We start from the raw sequence: 14,240 nt of genomic DNA on the forward strand, positions 1-14,240 counted from the left end.
TTAGAAAGCTGCAGCGCCCAGTGGGAGCTAACATTGCTGTAAACATCATCACAACAAAGCGCTGCATGCTGTCGGCGCCCCCTATGGATAGCGGCACATTACATTTGCAGGCAGTGCACTTACCAAAATGACGACGCTGCTGAATCCTACGGGTATCGCCGATTAAGAAAAGAAACCGGAGAAGGAAGTCCGTATGTCACAGTGGGCGTGTACCGGTGGAGGTGAAAACCGGAGTTGATCGGCAAAATGGCATCTTGTAAATAAGCCATTAACGATTACTCAAACATGAATCTCTCCAAATACAACTTCAGAGGGTCAATGAGAAGAAACAACTACAATATGGTTAAAGATATGAAAAGTCCAGTTTGCAGAATAGGTCTGATTTAATGATTTGGGATAAATATCAAATCTTTGTGACAAACATTGATATTAAATTTGTAAATTATGACTTCCGGTTCAGCGGCTGATGGAGTAGGACGTGTGACTTGAGGAGCTCCCGCAAAAAGGATTAAAAGTCTATCAGGGCCTTTTTATTGACACTGTGGCAAGACATTTTGGGACAAAAGTTGTTTTTTTACATCACGGACCACCGACATGGCTGCAAATCCCAAGAATACAAGTAGCTTCACAACAGCACAAACATGGCCACGACAGCATCTCCGGCTTTGAGTGACCCTGCTCCGGCCCCTCACCTCCTCCGGACACAGCTGGCCTCGCAGGCCTCAAGTTCTGCAGAATTTATGATTGAACTGCTCGCTAGCCTCCGAAACGAGACAGTATTTTTAGAGCTGGGCTTGTTGTTTTTTTTTGTTTTGTTTTTTCTCCCTGGGGCTGGTGGTTGGAAATTTGGTTTTCTATTCTGATTATTTATAGATTGAGAAACAGGCTCAAATGTCAGATTCATTAGAAGGAACATTAAAGCTTAGTTAAATGGATTGCTGTTAAGCAATCTAATGTGTTCTTTCATTCAAGGTGCTTAAAGCCTGATATTATCTTTTTGCAGGAGACCCACATGAACACCAATGATCAGGTCAGACTGAGATGTCCTTGGGTGGCTGACATGTTCCACTCTAGCTTCTACTCTAAGGCCAGGGGGGTTGCCATCTTGATTGATCTTGGTTGATCAATAATTCTATTTACACTGACCAAGACAATAGTAGCTTACCATCACCAAGTGTGGAAATGAATGAATAATGACTATAGTGTAATAATAATAATAATACATTTTATTTGTTAGGCGCCTTTCAAGGCTCTCAAGGTCGCCGTACATACATACACAATACAAATTGAACAATGTAAAATGATTAAAAATACATTTAAAAACAAATATAGATTAAAAGACAGAGCAGTTATGGTCAGAGTGGTCAGGGTGAGAAGGCCTTTCTAAACAGATGAGTTTTGAGTTTAGATTTGAAGTGTGGGAGTGAGTGTGTGTTGCGGAGGTCATGGGGGAGGGAGTTCCAGAGCTGGGGAGCAGAGCAGCTGAAGGCTCTGCTCCCCATAGTGACGAGACGGGCAGGAGGGACAGTGAGGTGCAGGGAAGAGGAGGAGCGGAGGGAGCGGGCAGGTGTGGAGATGTGAATGAGGTCAGACAGGTATGGAGGGGCCAGGTTGTGGAGAGCTTTGTATGTGAGGAGTATGATTTTGTAGTGTATGCGGTGCGTGATGGGGAGCCAGTGGAGCTGGTGCAGGACAGGTGTGATGTGGTGATGGGAGGGTGTGTGTGTGATAATGCGGGCAGCTGAGTTTTGGACCAGTTGGAGTTTATGGAGTGATTTCTGTGGGAGTCCGAACAGAAGAGAATTGCAATAGTCTATACAGGAAGTGACCAGGCTATGGATGAGGATGGCGGTGGTGTGTGGGGTGAGTGAGGGACGGAGGCGGTGGATGTTTCTGAGGTGGAAATAGGCGGACCGGGTGATGTTGTTGATATGGGAGGTGAAGGAAAGTGTGCTGTCGAGGATGACACCCAGACTCTTTACCTGAGGGGAGGGGGAGATAGAGGAGCCATCAATGGATATGGAAAAAGGATTTATTTTGCTTAGGGTGGATTTGGTGCCGATGAGTAGGAGTTCTGTTTTATTGCCGTTAAGTTTGAGGAAGTTTGAGGTGAACCAGGTTTGTATTTCTGTGAGGCAGTCTGTCAGGGAGGAGGGTGGAAGTGTAGAGTTGGGTTTACTGGAAATGTAGAGCTGGGTGCCATCCACGTAACAGTGAAAGTGAATGTGGTGTTTTCTAAAGATGGAACCAAGAGGGAGAAGATAGATTAGAAAGAGCAGAGGACCGAGGACAGAACCCTGAGGAACACCTGATGTGACAGGGAAGGGGTGTGAGGTGAATGACTTGAGCTGAATAAACTGAGAGCGATCTGAGAGGTAGGAGTGGAACCAGGAGAGGGGAGTACCAGAGACACCGATGGAGGAAAGTCTGTCGAGGAGGATAGAGTGTGAAATGGTGTCAAATGCTGCACTGAGATCTAGCAGGAGGAGGATGGAGAGTGAACCAGAGTCAGCAGAGAGGAGGAGGTCATTAGTGATTTTCAAAAGGGCAGTTTCAGTGCTATGGAGGGGACGGAAGCCAGATTGAAATTGTTCGTAGATGTTATTGGAGGAAAGATGAGTGTGGAGGTGGGCAGCAACTGTTTTCTCAAGGAGTTTGGAAATGAAGGGTAGGTTTGAAATGGGACGAAAGTTATTGAGGTCAGAGGGATCAGAACCGGGATTTTGAGTATCGGAGTGACGGCAGCAGTTTTGAGGGTGGAGGGAACAGTACCGGAGGTGAGAGAGGAGTGAATGATATCAGTTATGAGGGGGGACAGTAAAGGGATGGAGGTTTTGATGAGGACAGTAGGGAGAGGGTCTAGTTGACAGGTGGAGGATTTGGAGTTCCGAATGAAAGTAGAGATTTGGGTGACAGAGGGCAGGGTGAAAGAAGAAAGCAGGTGCATTGGGGAAGCGGAAGATGAAACAGGTGGGTTTGAAACAGAGGGGTTGAGTTGCTGATGAATCAGTTGAATTTTGGTGGTGAAGAAAGCAGCCAGGTTATTGCAAAATTCTGAGGAATAGAGGTGAGGTGGAAGTGAGTCCGGGGGTTTTGTGATCTGTGAGAGGAGTGAGAATAGTGTTTTTGAGTTTCCTTCATGTGAACTGATTAAATTTGAGTAGTATGTGGATCTTGCTGTAGATATGGATTGTTTGTAATTGAGGATGTGTGAGATGAACATTTCTTTGTGTATGGTGAGTCCAGTTTTCCTGTAGAGTCTCTCCAGTCTGCGGCCTTGTGTTTTGAGGTGTCTGAGGGCGGGGGTGTACCAGGGTGCAGAGTGAGTGAATGAAACGGACCGAGTTTTGAGTGGGGCTATGGTGTTGAGTATGTGGTGGAGGTGTGTGTTGTAGTGTGTAAGAAACTCATCTGTTGTAGAAAGGCCTTCAGCACTGGGGAGGTCATTGATGAGTGATGAGAAATGGTCCGGGTTAATGTCCTTGATATTACGGAACTGTATAGTGCGAGGTGGGTTGGATTTTTTGAAACACAGGTTGATATTGAATGAAATTAGCAGGTGGTCAGAAAAGGGGATGTAGTGGGTTTGAAGGTCCAATGGGGTTATTCCAGTGCAGCATATTAAGTCCAGGGAGTGTTTTTTGTTATGTGTGGGAAAATTGACGTGTTGTTTAAAACCAGAACTGTCCAGACAAGAGGTGAATTCTTTGGTGAGTGGGTTGTTGTAATTGTCCATGTGGATATTGAAATCTCCCAGGAGTATGACGTGCGGTGACAGTGTGATGAGGTACGATAAAAATACTGTGACGTCTGTGATAAAATCCTTGTGTTGTTTTGGTGGTCGGTAAACTGTGGCTATGATGGTGGGGATAGGTCCAGATAGTTGACAGACAGTTGTCTCGAACGAGTGGCAAGCAGGGACACTCACTGGCACCACCCTCCAGTCTTCACGGTGGATGAGCGCGACCCCGCCCCCTCTGCCAGACACACGTGGTTCAGCCTGGTAAACAAACCCTCGTGGACTGGCCTCGTTGAGAGCAGTGTAGTCGTTTGGCTGCTGCCAGGTCTCCTTCAGCGCCAAACAGTCCACCCGGTGGTCCGCAAGGAGGTCCTGGACAAGCTGGCCCTTGCCCGTGAGGGAGCGGACATTCAGAAGCCCGACTTTGACCGGTGTGCTGTTAAGCCGGGTAGCCGCGCTAGCCACATTAGCCAACGGGACACGGGTTAGCACTGAGGAGTCCGCGCGTCGTCCCGGGTGTCTCCGTGGGTGACGGTCCAGAGACCAGAAGGACTGGATGGTGCTGGAAGTGCCATATTCAAAGTTTCTTCATGCACCCCGGTGTGTAACTCTGCGCCGGGGCACATACAGTATGTCCGGGTACTGAAGTAAAGCAGGCGCTGGTGGGTTGAATGGACTTCTGTATAAGAAAAACTCCGTGGGTGCATACTGGAACAGTGCTTGTGAAGAGTGGTGGATTACAGACAGGATGAACCAGGTTAAGACAAGCCGCACACAAGATCAGCATTGCCGGGTTGGACTTTAAATGTGGAGGGAAGCAGCACGTAGCAGCAGGTGAGCTAAACGGCTAACACACAGCAACACTATTGACCGTCGATCAGGTAGTGCGATGGTTAGATGGATTAAATTGTCCACACGTAGACCACAAATGCAAAGTCCATTAACAATGCAGTTATCAGAAAATCATAATTCATACAAGCAGCGGCTGCCAAAAAACGCGCCAGCATGCGCTGATAGGTTGACAGCTCTGCCCCTCTCTTCACCCGAGTGTCCAAGACACGCGGTCGGAGGTCAGATGACACGACTATGATGACTATGATGATAAACTATGACTAGCACAGAAGTCCAATAACAAAACACCACTCGGGTTCAGATCAGGGAGGCCGTTCTTCCCAATCACGCCCCTCCAGGTGTCACTGTCGTTACCCACATGGGCGTTGAATTCCCCCAGGAGAACAACGGAGTCCCCGGTTGAGGCACTGTCTAGTGCCCCTCTCAGGGACTCCAAGAAGGCCGAGTACTCTGCACTGCTGTTTGGCCCATAGGCCAACACAACAGTGAGAGACCTGTCCCCAACCCGAAGGCGCAGGGACACGACCCTCTCGTTCACCGGGGTGAACTCCAACACGAAGCGGCTGAGCTGTGGGGCAATGAGCAAGCCCACACCAGCTTGCCGCCGCTCCCCGCGGGCAACACCAGAGAAATGGAGAGTCCAGCCCCTCTCAAGGAAGACTAAGAAGAAGACTAAGAGCGGTTCAGAAGCCCCTTATGAAAAGAGTAAACTCAAGGCAAGCTACGTCACCCGGACTGGCGTTACCGGGGCCCCACCCTGGAGCCAGGCCTGGGGTGGGTGCCCGACAGCGAGTGGCTGGTTGCCAGGCTTCTTTCCAAGGGGCCCAGCCGGGCTCAGCCCGAAGAAGTGACGTGGGGCTGTCCTCATGTGGACCCACCACCTGCAAGAGGATCCGTAAGGGGCTGGTGCATGGAGATCTGGGCGGCGGTATTAAATGCTTTGTCCTTCCAATTACATTAACTTCACTACCTCTACTTGAGTCATATTATTTTGAAGTAATAATACTCTTACTTGACTGATGCTTTTGGCTGCTCTACCCACCTCTGCACAAATCTATTTAAAAAAGAACAACCACATCCAACAAAATTAAACGTGTGAATTAAATAAAATTCTATTCCATGTGTTTATGAGAAAACAACACTAAACCTGGTTGCTAATAGAGGAAAACTACATTTTGCATGTGTCCCCCGTTCATCACACAGGTTGGAGCTCGTTAATTATGCTTCATGCCTAAATAAAAATGCTTGAGAATGGTTTGTCTAAAAGGTAATCTCGTTGAAATGCAATTCCCATCACATGTTTTTTTTTCATGACACAATGTCATTTCCATCACAGTGCAAAAAAACCCCATAAGATCACAGTGACTTCAAAATGAATCTGCGTATGTAAAATGTAGGATATCATGTTGAGACCTTATTTCGGAAAATGGAAAATGCAACACAAACTGAATATTTTTGTGATCTCATAAGGGGATAAAAGATGTTTAAAAATACAAAATAAAAGTATAGTTATTCATCTTGTCCTTGCACTTGTACAAGTGTGAAGTTAAAAATGTTTTGTAAATATAGAATATATTTATAATTTTGTGAAATGGCTTTTGTTGTGTGACTGAAATGTTGCTCCCTTTGTCAACTGTAGCATTATGTTTTGGTTTTTTTTTTAAAATGAAAAAAGAACACAAACCAGGAAAAATAAGCATTGCTTTTAGTGGGACAAGCAAACTAGTTACAATAACAGAAAATGGGAATGTAATGCAGAGAATAATTTTTAATTAAACACAATCAAATGATGTATCAGTGAAAAATATATGGATGAAAAAACAAAAAGCTAAAAACAAGGAAAGTAAAAATTTAAAATGTAAAGTAGACACTCAGATTATCCGACTCCCCACATATTAGAAGTATTATAACATTATTAAAGTTATTTATGTGCTCTGGTCTGATATACACACATATTCAATTAAAAACAATAGTATTATGCAAGTATCAGTAAATATGACAAAAGTAGTTTTGACACTAAGACGACAAAAACATAAGATGTCTTGAGCTGTATTGTTGTATGCTCTTGTCTGGTTGAATGTGACAGGCTCAATTCATCTGCTGCTTCCACTCACAACGTGCTTCAATCCAACAGATCAGACCTTCACTGAAACACTGAATTAGTGGAATATTAACACAAAACTTCAAAGTACTATTCTATTCTGTAAACATTTTTACCTACCGAGCTAGGTCTTCTTCATTTTCAGGTCATCAAAGTGTTTCTTCACCAAGTTAAACTCATTTTCAAAATCTTAAACAAGAATAAAGAAATAGTGGCTAATGCCATGTGTTTTCTTGAAAAATGTAAACGTATGCCACTTAAATAAGCTACAAAGAGAATATATAGACAGTAAGAAAAATAACAAAACTCTTTTAGGCTTGAACATTTTATACTTCATCAGAAGTTCTGTTGTCATAGTACTCAATGGCACTTCCCTGTCTTTATCAACAGTGCAGTGGCAGCAGTTTTGACAAAAGTTATATGTTGATCAAAATTGCTGAAATTGTTTTTTTTTTTTTCCTTTTAATTTCACAAAGAGAGATATAGAATTAGCCACACCCAGTTTGAAAATACAACCAATCAGTTTTCGAACAGCCCCACAGAACAGCTGTAGGAACAAAATTATGGTTTGTCCTTTTGTTCTTGCAGCTCCAGGTGTAAGAACAAACATTTTGCTTATGATTAATTGGCTTTGAGACTTGAGAATGAGAAGTAAAAATTTACCTGATCCATGAATGAGACTGTCACAATATTTCAGAAGTGTGTGTATCTGTGTGTAGAAGTGTGTGTATCTGTGTGTGTAGAAGTGTGTGTATCTGTGTGTAGAAGTGTGTGTATCTGTGTGTAAAAGTGTCTACCTGGGATTGACAGGTCAGTTTTGAATGACAGCTCAATAGATTCCTGCAGAGTGTCACTCAGCTGTTTCTGGACATCATCCTGTTTCATCAAACATGTAAGAAAAAAATTATGATAAAGACGTCCTACAAGACTTAACTACAATAACGCACCTTCAGGTCCTTCAGGTGGATCAACACTACAGCTTTTGAGTCGTCAAACATTGTGCCCTTTACATCATGGAGGTGCTTTTGAACTATATTTTTTATCTCTTCTAAACAACCTCGGCCTTTTTTTTTTGCTGCTTCTGCAAATGAAAAGTATAAAGCAGTTTTAGTGTACGGTAAAACAGATTTTCAAACATGAAAGACTGACCTTTGTAACATTTTTGCATTGTCTCTTTCACGGTCTCTGTCACACTGCTGTAGATGTCTTTTTTGCGATTACGAATATCTTTGCAAACGTTTGTCTTAACCTTGGAGACCTTGTAAAACAAACATGTGAATAATAATTTATGGTACATTAAGTTATTATATTATACATGTTATGTGTTATTTTACCTCAGTCTCGATAAATGTCAGCTGAAGTTCAAAAGTCTTGTACTGGTCAACCATGCTGTTTGTGTCAAGTGAAAATGCACGAATTACTTCATATAAAGGCCCAGATTTTGTATCATTTCTAAAAACAGAAAAGGAAAAATTATCATTACTGTGTGCAATGGTGAATGAACAAAACTTACTTTTATAGTTGGTGAATAAACAAGCCCTAAAGGTTTTTGATAAAAAGTCTCTAATGCACCATCACTGTAACACTGGGAAATTTCAGCCTCTTTTCCACTCTGTATCTTGTGTTCAGATTTCTAAATGGCTTTGCTTCAGGCTGTTTGAAGGATTTTGAGAGCTATCGGCTACAAACTCGGTATGATCTACGAGAATGGCTTCTGTGCTTGACTGCACCATACCATCACTCCACTTTTGGACAATCGGCTTTCTCAGTGACGGTTATGTTCTAATTGTACTGTCGTTGGTCCCTTTTTAAATAAATAAATAAATAAATACATACAGACATAAATGAATCTTACGGGAAAATTTTCCTGAATTCTTCATCAATGCTGTCAGTCAGAAACTTTGATATTGCTTCATTGAGGTTGATTTGGGTCTTAGTTTTGTGAACACCATTGTTTTTCAATGCACATTTCAGTGGCCGGTGAAAACTACTCCCACCACCTTTCTAAAAAATACACAGAACAAGAAAAACTGCAACACTGATGTGAATTAAATGTTTTCATGTACAGACAGTGCGTTCCCACCACATGCAAACTGCGTGTCATAGGTGAGTGATTTCCATGTTAACCCTCATTGCATTGATGCGTGAGTAAAAGTTTTGTGGCGCGAATGAAGCTAATTGAGTGACACGATTCCCACGATTTGAATAAATCAAGTGTCGCGATGGTGCAAATCAGGCGCAAATGAGCAAAACAGGAGGGGCATGAGATTGAAGGATTCGCCGAAGTCTTTCTACGTCTATTCGTGTCGCGTCAACCAATGAGGGACCATGTTTTTACTATGCAGATGACATGTCTCACTGGCAGCAGGTGAATATGGACCAGTGCCTCAAAAGATCAGTGTGTGGATGCAAAACAACTAACAAAACAAAACAACCAGCTAAACTCAGACAAGACTGAAGTCATCATCTTTGGCCTACAGAAACATAAAGTGTCAGCAGTCACCTCGTCTCTCTCTCTAAAATCTGCAAATCGGGCTAGAAATCTAGGGGTAACAATGGACTCAGACTTGAACTCTAACAGCCACATCAAATCAATACCATCTGCAGCTTTTTACAATCTAAAAACATGCCAAAATCAAAGGTATATGGTCAAAACCAGACTTAGAGAGACTTCCATGCATTTGTCTCCAGTAGGTTAGACTACTGTAACTTCCTGCTCACTGTCCTCTCCAAACGAGCCTTAACACAGCTGTAGTACATCCACAACACTGCTGCTCGGGTCCTGACTAGAACCAGGAAGTACTTCACACATGTGTCCTGTGCTCAGGTCTCTGGCTCCTGTGGCTCAGAGAATAGACTTTAAAGCAGCTCTGCTTGAGACAAGTCTCCCCATGGACCAGCACCAAAGAACATCTCCCACATGTTAGAGCCACATGAACCATCTCACACTCTGAGGACTTCAGGGACAGGCCTCCTGCTGGTGCCCAGAGTCGGGGGGGTTATTGGACTTTAATAAAGCATTGCATTTTAATAATTTTCTGTTTCCTTCAATAAATATTGTGAATCGGAACTGTCTCTTGGCCTTTTTAAAGTGAACCTTACCTGTGTGCCTTGGGCTTTATATTCTCCAGGTGAAATTCCTGGGGTGGTGTTGTCATTTATTGTTAAATTACTTAAAGTGAGAACCAAATCACTTATTAAATTCCACCACTCCCGCCACACCTGGAACAGTCTTTGACAATGTTTAAATCCAGGCTCAAACGGTTCTGTTTATCTGTGCATGTGACTGAAAGGGAAAACCCTTTCTGCACTCTTCTCCTTTAATGTTAAATTTATGATGATTATTTGTGAATATTTATGTTTTGATATGTTATGTTGTATTCTAAATTTAACGTCTTTCTTATTCTGTAAAGTACTTTGAATTACCTAGTGTACAGATTGTGCTGTACAAATAAACTTGCCTTGCCTTTGTGACGTAAGGTCTGTATAAGGCTGTTGGTATTGTCATGTAAATACTTTGGTTTACAGGTTTGAAATAAATCATTTCTCATATCATTTTTTTTACTTGTGGCCTTTGGGTTTGTTTCATTCTGAAATTGTAATTTATTTTTTGGGTTGTGTAAAAAAAATCCCTTATATATGATTAATCATTATAAAAGTTTGTCAAATAAGCTCTTGAGAATCAACACATCCCAGCAAGAAAAAGTAAATGTCATTGCCAATTAAAGCCACTAGAGAGCGCCATCTGACTGCTGCAGTCACTGATTCCACTGATACAGCTCTGTACATGTAAGTACAAATACATTCTCATATATATATATATATATATATATATATATATATATATATATACACACACACACCCCTATATAATAAACGGCAACAAATTTGAGTTCTGATAGAATAAGTGTGTAAAGGGGTGTTTGACAAGATTTTTTTTTTCCACTTAATTCACATTTGGTGGAACGCACCTTTTTAGGGTTTAGTTTCCTGTATAAGGCGTCTTCAGACTTATTCTTAGACTCCTCCACACCGTAACTCAGGCATTTTTCAAACACCTCAAGCATATCTTCCATGGACTTTCTGACTTTCTGAAGCTCGCGCTCTATGTTTTCATTCAGTTTCTCCTGCACCTGTGCCGTCTGAACAGGATCCTGAAACAAAACAATGCAGAATAAACTCAAAGTGAGACAGAGCAGAGCTGTGTGTGTCTCCCCATGAAACACACAGGTAACACTCTTTTTACCTTTTTTCCCACTTTTGCTCCTTTGATCAGAGACAGAATCCTATAGGCTCCACGGACATAGTTCAGAGTTTGCTTGTTATTTTGACCTCGAAGAAGTTTTTGAAGTTTGGGTATTTCTGCAATAAAATACAATATACTGAAACCTGTGTCATACTCAGTATGAGACAGCACAGACAGGTTACATATTAGTTTTATATTGGGACACACAAGCACTTTGAGTACTAGTATTTAATACTCATCGTGCACATTTTTACTCACCATTTTCAACAGGGTTAAGTTTTTTTTGTTTGAAAAATTCTTTAGAGCTCACTGTGAAAACTTTAAAGCAGTCATCTGTGAAATGTTTCTAGAGAACAAAACAGGAAAATACTGATATGTGTTCCATTGTGTGGCACTTTAAACATATGATAGATAATGGTTGACAGTAATAGGAGATTTGTCAGTAAACTCACCTTGACTTCATGAAGTTTACTGAATTTATTTCTCACTATGTCTTTGGCCTTTTGGTTTCTTTCCAAAATGCTGTTTGTGGTGCTTAGAAATATAAATATAACAATAAATTAGACTGACCAACACTATATCAACTTTTAAATAAAGATAAATAAATAAATAAATAAATATTATATTTATCTTCATATAAATATAAAGTACTCACCCATCGTCAGTCCCTTGGTCATCACACTTGGTGCAGATGAAGTAAATGTTTTGACATTCACCACCATTCCCCATGAGTTTACTTGTACTCTCTAGAATCTCCCAACCATCTCTATCAGATGCTGCTCGGGTCATTTCAGACACAACCCACACAGTTGAACAACTGGCAACAATCTGAAACACATTTGTCTTTTAACTGTAGAAGTCAGACATCAAATACCACCAACATTTTACAGTACAATACCCTTTTCCACATCTGATCTCTGCTCTTAATCTCATCTCCGTTTCCAGGAAGATCCACTAGAGTTATGTGTTTAAGAATGTCATTGTTTGGTACTTTCACAGTCACACACTTCACCAGGGGCCAGAACCATCTTTGTCCATCTTTGGAGTCACTTCTGGTGTATTTGAGAAGCTTTTCAGCCAACTTTTGTGCCTGTAGTAATTAAATAAAATGATTAAAATGTATAGAAATTTGGTTAATGAATCATGGTAATATTTTAGATTTTAACAGTCACCGCATTGACTTGAATGATTTTTCTTCCAGACCGAAAAAATTCTGGAATTTCTTTAAAATATTTAGGGTTCATCAAGTTTTTAGATTTGTCTCTCCACTCATCTCCATAAAAAGCTGTCATTTTTTCAGTAGTCTCGCCATATTCTTCGTCTTCTGTCATTTCTTCATCTGAGATTTCATCCAAAAGATTTTTCAAAGAGCACAGTTCATCTTCCCAGTCCTTAAATACGTTACATTTATCCATTTATTAACAGGCATATATTTAGTACATTTAAGCCCCACTAAAACCACATTTACCTCTTTAGATATGAACTCTATTTCTGCTTCATATTTCTGGTTTTTTGTATTAGCCTCCACTTTGATCATGACTGTGGTGCATGCAAGCAGACTTCCAGTGGGTAAAAGACCTTTCTCTTCAACAATGGCATTAATCAAAGAACTCTTTCCTGCACCAGTTTTACCAAAGACTCCAACCAGGTCCTTTTTATGTGTATTCAAGTCTGAAATTTTTTTCCTGAAAGAACTGAAACTTTTAATATATATTGAAATGAACTTAATTTAAGAAATCAATAATAATATACTGAGTTCTTACCTTAAAAAAAAATTTAGTTTGGTCTTCTTATGATCACTCAATGTGTTGCGGACCCTGGTCATATGGCCTTTCACCTCTTTCAATATTAAGTCATCTGTACAAATATCTAAGAATGGCCAACTTGGATTTTTAGAATAAAACAAGGAATCAAACCAAGTCTTTACATGTGAACAAACCTGGTTCAGTGTCACATTCTTGTTTGACTTTTTTTGCAGGGCTGTTTGTCTGAGTCTGTGTACATTTCCTTTTTAAAACCTTCTGTTCTGAAAAATTATGACAAAAAGTCAAATCTCACAATATTTATGAGGATATAAAGTATTATTTATACAGTTTATATTACCATTTCCACATGCTTTACTTGAAGATGGCAAATCCTAAAAACATTTGACATATTTATACAAACCTATACCTTAAATGGCTGGTTACAACTTCAATTTTATTTGAGTAACTTTCGGTATAAACTTTACGTCTAAGGTCTATGAGAACACCTACCTCGGGCGGTATCCCAGAGACATCTGAAGGTAGCACCTCTTGATGTGAAGGAACAGCTGCCCCGTGCTCCTCCTGTTGTCTCTTCATCCCATGAGCACATGACAGTTTTATTTGATATTTTATATATATTTTTATATACATATTTTTGTCTGCCTTGAGAAATCTGTAGTATACTCAAATATCCATTTTATTAAGTTTATTTAAGTAGTCTACTTATGTTATGCCAAGGTCTGAGAAAGTATAATTATGTCAATACACGCCTGAACAGGATAAACTGGTGTTGATGGAGGGAGAAAGCTGGACATTGAGCTGTGACAGGGAGGGCGCTCTGAGAAGACTATGTCCATGTGTAAAACCATCGATTACAGAAGAGACTATGTTTCATGTGAAATGAAACAACCTGTAGCTCATCCAGCCTAAACTAGATATTTTAAGACTTAAGGATAAGTTTCTTCTAGTTCACACTGGCCATCGGCCATCACAAATATCTTTACACCCACAATCTCTGCAAATGACCTCTAATGTAGATACCTGTAACTCTCGAAGTCGTTCGCTGAATTTGGCCCTTTGTCCTACTCTTGGAATTAATTGGTCAATATGACGTTCTTGAAGACAGAGCAAGCTTTCTTTGTCCACTTCCTCATCTGTGGAAAAAACATAATAAATTGAATTTATACTACAAATGCAACAGACATTGCTTTATACGTACCTTTAAATGTCTCTATCAAATTTTTGAAGCCCCATTCAGTTAACAAACTGCGAACAAATTCATCCATAATGAAAACAACTGAGGGATAAATGGTTTGTCGTCAGTACTTTGTTGTGACAGGCGGGATTATTATAGTTAAAGGCTGAGAGAGACACGCCCAAGGACGTGGTGCCAAATCAGGCATCATTAAGTAGTTAAAATTACTTAATTCTGAGACAATGATATAGAAACTTGAAACATATGACTATAAAGCAATCAAAATCATAGGCTACAGTATAGACTGCAGCCTATTTACAGACATGTAAAGGCCTAGCTCTTACCTGTTCCACAGGAAAATC

At 40.8% G+C, this 14,240-nt stretch overlaps 1 protein-coding gene across 1 annotated transcript; it reads right to left on the reverse strand.

Annotated features, from left to right (window-relative positions):
• Nucleotides 1–6,526: 6,526 nt before the first annotated feature.
• Nucleotides 6,527–13,998, reverse strand: LOC117374474 (nuclear GTPase SLIP-GC-like). The gene is made up of 21 exons (XM_055223796.1): nt 13,903–13,998; nt 13,725–13,837; nt 13,194–13,274; nt 13,042–13,075; nt 12,878–12,964; nt 12,702–12,807; nt 12,407–12,623; nt 12,111–12,329; nt 11,837–12,028; nt 11,594–11,766; nt 11,391–11,472; nt 11,197–11,284; nt 10,939–11,054; nt 10,664–10,846; nt 8,548–8,696; nt 8,027–8,144; nt 7,842–7,950; nt 7,640–7,773; nt 7,490–7,568; nt 6,813–6,881; nt 6,527–6,745 (listed from the first exon to the last, which is right to left on the reverse strand). The coding sequence occupies exons 1-20, from the start codon at nt 13,967–13,969 to the stop codon at nt 6,817–6,819; spliced, it is 2,412 nt and encodes an 803-aa protein (XP_055079771.1). The 5' UTR covers nt 13,970–13,998; the 3' UTR covers nt 6,527–6,745; nt 6,813–6,816.
• Between the last annotated feature and the right edge of the window lie 242 nt (nt 13,999–14,240).

This window comes from Periophthalmus magnuspinnatus, chromosome 8, assembly GCF_009829125.3.
Source record: "Periophthalmus magnuspinnatus isolate fPerMag1 chromosome 8, fPerMag1.2.pri, whole genome shotgun sequence".
Taxonomy (NCBI): Eukaryota; Metazoa; Chordata; class Actinopteri; order Gobiiformes; family Gobiidae; genus Periophthalmus; species Periophthalmus magnuspinnatus.